General features: G+C 39.2%; 1 protein-coding gene across 1 annotated transcript; it reads left to right on the top strand.

Annotated features, from left to right (window-relative positions):
- The first annotated feature begins 1,033 nt into the window (after positions 1–1,033).
- LOC121586493 (DEP domain-containing mTOR-interacting protein) lies at positions 1,034–4,590 on the top strand. The gene is made up of 5 exons (XM_041903212.2): positions 1,034–1,489; positions 2,311–2,442; positions 2,569–2,639; positions 2,766–2,870; positions 3,039–4,590. The coding sequence occupies exons 1-5, from the start codon at positions 1,471–1,473 to the stop codon at positions 3,165–3,167; spliced, it is 456 nt and encodes a 151-aa protein (XP_041759146.1). The 5' UTR covers positions 1,034–1,470; the 3' UTR covers positions 3,168–4,590.
- The last annotated feature ends 1,410 nt before the right edge of the window (positions 4,591–6,000 follow it).

Raw genomic sequence — 6,000 nt, 5'->3', positions numbered from 1 at the left:
TTATTTGGGGACATATGGGGAAATAGATGTAGGATCTTAATTTGAGCCAATTTGCTACAGCAGGAAATTAATCCTGCAGCAACAGGAAATGTGAATTATTATGTGGATTATAATTTATGGACATTTTTTGTAGGGGTTGATACATTTTTCGTTAGGGCAAATCAAGTCTGACATTTTAAAGTGGAAATTACAAACTTTAGAAGCTTTTTTAAACCTTGAATACACTACAAGTTTGCATTTCCTGCTGTGCAGGACGATTCTCAGCAACAAAAGAATGCTCATCCTACGTCTGTATGTAAAGTTATTGAGCTGTATGTTTTCTAAATACCTCAGGCAGTGTGTCATCCATATCAGACTTTATCAGCCTATTGATCATGATTCACCTCTATACATTATGAATTATGTCTACTTTTTAGCAATGTGAGAGGAGAGAGACATTGCTATTGGATATTGCTCTCTGGCTGGGCAACCAGGCAAAGGAGCCACAGAATAGAGGTCATAATGTTATACTACTGATCATGATGCACTCAGTGTTGGTGTGTGGTCAATGATCATCTTGGTTTGATGATCATCTTGGTTTGTCATTGAAATGATACAATACACTTTCTCTTGGATATAGTTGACATAATCTAGGACATTGATAGTAAACTATATGGCAAGATGACTGTCATTGGCATATGGTTTTTAAAAGTATTGAACAGGTTCATTGACCACAATGGCACCCAGCAAACACATGGACACTTTTGTTTCTAGAAACTAATATGTTTGATCCTATTATGTTCTATTTGCTACTACTTTTACATTTCCTGCAGCTTCTTTGTTTCCAAATGACCAATGCTATTATATAGGCCTGTTATATAATTGGGTAAATACATTGAATATTGTATTTGTAGATAGAGGCAAATGCCTCATGCTGTCAACAGCTAGGAATGTTCTTGATTTATCTCACAGAATGCCATTATCATTAGGCCATTATCAGCAGTTTGTTTGTCCATATGTCATTGTGGATGTAGTCATTGTTGATATGGATGTTGTTGTTGTTGATGATGAACCTTCCCACTGGCCACGTCTCTCATCCATGTACCATGACAGAGAATGTGTGTGTGTGTGTGTTTGTTTGTGTGCGCTTGTATGTAATAGAGAATGTCCAGTCCTTCCACTCCACCTTGCCTGACCACAGTGACCAGTGGAAAACTCCACTGTTTCTTTCCCTACCTCCATTAGAGCATTAGTGATCCCAATATGCCTTTCTCAGCTCTTATCTCCTACCCTGGGATAGCCTGGCAACAAGGCATCCCTCAACCCCTCCCTCTCCCTCCCAGCCAGCCTAGACTGTTTACTCTCTCTGGGGGTTAACATTTAACATTTACACCGGAGCACCACAGCTGACTAGATAATCAGGGATTGTGGACAGCACCTTCCCAAGTTACTTGGCACTTTGGCTGGCAAACCTTTGAAGTGAATTGTACGATGGGACCTCGGACAGCTGGTAAGGGCTACTTTTATTACGTGAGGCAAATATGTGGAAAGTGTTGATTTTAGGTTTACTGAACTTGTTTGGGTTTATTTGCTATGGCTAATGTAATATTGTGCCTCTTGTTAAATCATAAACATTGGTGTTGAGTTCACCTTTATGAGTGCTGTGAATACAATGGTATCACAAGTGACTGTGGATCTGTTTTTACCCCTAGTTGGGCTCTTATTAAGTATTGTTTATTCATTGTTTTTGTGAGATTGAGAACCATTTTATTGATGGAAAATTATAGATCAGTCCAATTATATGCAACTACAAATTAGAAGAGATACCCAACACAGATGAAAGCATTATTGCATTGAGTTTGGCTGGGGGTGAATTTTACCTTTATTCTATATGTCATCATAATAGTATGCTGGTGATTGTTATGTGAGGGCAGTAGCCATAGCTTCCAGGATAGGCTGCTAGATGAATATTAGCTTGTCAGGAAGTGTTACTGTGATATGAATCAGGTCAGGGAGTGTTCATACAGCACATTATGTGGCTATATTTGATTAGCAGCAGACACTTAGTTATTTCATAACACTCAGATATGAAATGGGAGGCAGTGGGGTATATGGGGTGTGTTTGATGTGTTCTATTGTAAACTACAGCACAGTAAACAGTTCTGAAACTGGAGTGTATGTATGTGTGTGTGCGGAATGAATAACATGGTGGCTTTCTTTTGTTATTAGTGCTTTTTCCTCTCAGTACACTTTGTCAATCACTCTCAATCATAAAACATGTCTATGCTCTCTGTGTGATATCTCTATATATTCTTATTTTCCTTCTCTCAGTCACTCCATCCAAGGAAAGAAAGATGGTGTCTGGGGGGCATGATAACAGTCTTAGTAGTGGCAACAATGGGTATTGTAACAGAGGTCCCATGCTTACCCCTACCTCACCTGTGCTGTCAAACCCCAAATCAGGTAAGAATCTCTCTGGTCTTCACCTAAAGCTGTATCACGTCCTCTCTACTATGCAGATTCAATTTAAACACCACTGTTCATGATTACACTGAGAATCTGCTAACAGTGTGTTTGTTCCATTGACAGTGCTGAAGAGACAAGTGAGTCCAGAGGAGCTCCAGAGACCAGGAGGTCCATACATAAAGAGGACGTTTACAGTACGTTACCACAGTATTATCTCTTATTCATGCTAAAATAATGAAACACAACCAAATATCAATAAAATCCATAACCTTTTTCATGATTCTATTACTTTGTAAGTAATGTGATCAATCTATCTCCAGATTGTGGGTGATGCAGTGGGCTGGGGCTTCGTGGTCAGGGGGAGTAGGCCATGTCACATCCAGGCAGTGGACCCCAGTGGCCCTGCAGCAGCAGTAGGAGTGAAAGTGAGTACCATGGCATTGTGGGACATTTAGTGCAAAGAGCAGCTCCAGTGCCTACAGGTTGATAGCTTTGTCAAATCAATACATTTGTTAAACTTCTTCCTCTGCCATATGCAGCTCTCATAAATTCTCTTCAATACGTGCAGTATTTGACCAAAGTCTGTTTTCCAGGTGTGCCAGTTTGTGGTCTCTGTCAATGGTCTGGATGTCCTGTCTCTGGACTACAAGACGGTCAGCAACCTCATCCTCACTGGATCGCGAACTGTGGTCATGGAGGTTATGGAGGAGTCTGATTGCTGAGGATGAGGTTGTGTTGTATTCGGTTACAGTCAACTTAAGGCCTCAGTAACCCATTGGCTCTTGGTGGTGGAAAGCTTAGAGTAAGAATGTGGACTGTATTGGCCGAAACAAATCCATAGAAACCTTATGACCTTGATATGGAGCCAAATGGACTTAGCTACATGATCGACCTGAGATGCGGGTCACAGCAACAGTGACCCCACAGAAACCTGATGAGCCTCACTGTGAAGCCATGTGTGCTTACATCATCAGTCTGAGACTCTGACCAGTGTTCCGTGGTTAACATGGATACAGCTTGTGTTTTTGTTCTCTCCCAGCGGTTTAGACTTTTGACCTGTGCGCCTACTCCTTGCCTGCTGTTTGCTTTTCCATCCACTCCCTTGTTTGCGCCAATGGAGGGTCCCTTCCTAGAAAGACAAGTACTTAGGGTGTTGTTGATTAAGTGAGGTGGCACATATTGTAAACAACACCACACTTTGTGACGTGGCAGAGGTGTTTTTGAATAGAAGTTGTTTTGATGAATTAGCTTTGCATTTTGCTTTGAATATGTTTGGCATTGAATTCTAAAGTTTGGTAGCAGGAGTAACTTAAACCTTGTATTCATATTGGACTGAAAATAGCACAATACTGTCAAACTGCAGACCACATACTTTGTGGCAGCATAAAAAGGCTTGAATGTCATCTTGGTTTCTGATTCCACTGCAATATTTTTGGAAGCCCACAATACTGATAAAAGTTCAAATAATCAATCAGTAGTAGCCTATCAACATGTTAATCTTTTTTTATTTTTGAAACAACAAATTATGTCAAAGCACTTTACAGAGAAATAGATAGATTATTACATTTACATTTACGTCATTTAGCAGACGCTCTTATCCAGAGCGATTATAGCAGTGATATTGTGCTTTTTGTAAAATATGTCAAGTGTAATGCATGATCACATGGTCCAACATAAGGTATGAAGGACCAAAAGCACTAAAGGATTTGTACTTTTATATAGCCATATAGCCTGACCCTATACATTTGCTATGGTCAACTGATCTTTAAAGGGTATTGGTGCAGGCCAGGCCAGCAAAGAGTATATACATTTGTGTTAGTGTCTGATCAGTGTGAAAATATTTTAATTAGCCAATGAATTAACGAAATAAAGTAATTCAATTTAAAATGTTAGCAAATGTGTATTTGTATCAATGTTTATGATATTAAAGCAATGATCATCACTTGCAAATAATACATCTTATTATCTTTAAAATAAGGGCTCACATCAAATTAAGCAAATTATTTTAGCAACATCACTGGAATATTTTTTATTTTCATCAAGATTATGGATAGAATTGTAACGGCTTCAATCTAATAGCAATAAAGTAAGAGCATTTATTGAACAATGACATGAACTTTAAACGGCAATAAAAGTTGAAATGACCTTGAAGATCAAGATCAACAGGATCACACTGACATTAAGATTAAGTGGTCAAGGAGTGTGCATGGTGCAATCATATCTGTAGATGGCATATGAACTATAAGGAACAACATTCAATAACGTAAGCAGACGATATGGCTCTGACCACCAGGTGGCAGTATGTACCGTCTATACAACTGATATTTCCCAATTGGATCTCATTGACTAAATATCCAAATCTCTTTTACAGGCTTTTTACTGTGAAGACCTTTTCAGTACTTTGAGATTTTTTTTTGTTTGTCATGTTTGTTTGATGTCACATTTGCCACAATAATATTACAATAACAAACCACAAGCTTTTTCCCTGCATTATATAGATTTTTCCTGCATTATTATTAGGGTTGCTATCACTACAGATTAATAGAGGGATACTAAAATATCCAGATTCGTGCCTGTTAGTGTAGGAAACGTATGTTAAAATAACTCTGATGAGGGCAGCAGAGGGGTTAAGGGGTCAAGGGTTTACGTGCAGTAGCATGGAATGCTCTTTAGATGGGTCAGGTCTTATGTCAAGGGCAGAAATTGTGAGGTATTTAAACTCCATCTAGTGATGAGCTCAGCATTATAAATCCACAAATGCACATGGTATTCAGAAGCAAGAGTAAGTGATAGAGTGTAACCATATCCTACTGTAACTACAGTTACTACTGTCAATTCTATAACTGCAGGAACGTTAAACCCATAAGGGGCCTCCAATAAAGAGAGCTGAAGAGGGATTCCATAGGTAATTGATTTTAAAAAGATGATTCTTTATCACCTCTGTCATGACCATGACTTTGCTGTCATGGCGATGCATAAAACACAGCGTACCTAACTACCCCTCTGTGCTTGTAGAAACACATTCGACATCGGAGCCAACTGGGAAAGGTGTGTAGCCCGAGGGGCTCTTGTAGCCCCTAAGACTTCATGGGCTACCCATGCTAACACACTGTATTCAGTCACAGTCAGCCTTTAGTCAATGCCGTGTTAACTGTCCATTGATGAGTGAGCACTAGTTTGTTGTGAGATGGTCTAATCAAAACAGCTATCCAGAAGTTACTCAGATAAGTCAAAACAACTATATTTTTCAACAGCAAGAGTAGAGCCTGTGTGTTTGGAACCATTTAAATAAAAAATACAATATTTATTGTGTGAAACATTCAACTTCATTTGATATTCATTCAAAAAAATTTAGGCTGTACCGGAGTGCCATCCCACTCATAACACCACTGTGGCAAATTCGGGGGTAACCTTATAGGCACTCTGACCGTAAGTGTAACACATCCGTTATTCCAAGAGGTCCAAGAGGACCTCTTGAAGCAGTTGCTAGGTTGTATTAAGGTTGGTGCAACATTATCAAAGTTAATGGTACTGTATCTTAACTTGGGTCCGTGC

Source organism: Coregonus clupeaformis, chromosome 17, assembly GCF_020615455.1.
Source record: "Coregonus clupeaformis isolate EN_2021a chromosome 17, ASM2061545v1, whole genome shotgun sequence".
Taxonomy (NCBI): Eukaryota; Metazoa; Chordata; class Actinopteri; order Salmoniformes; family Salmonidae; genus Coregonus; species Coregonus clupeaformis.
This window is presented reverse-complemented; position numbering and strand designations above follow the sequence as displayed.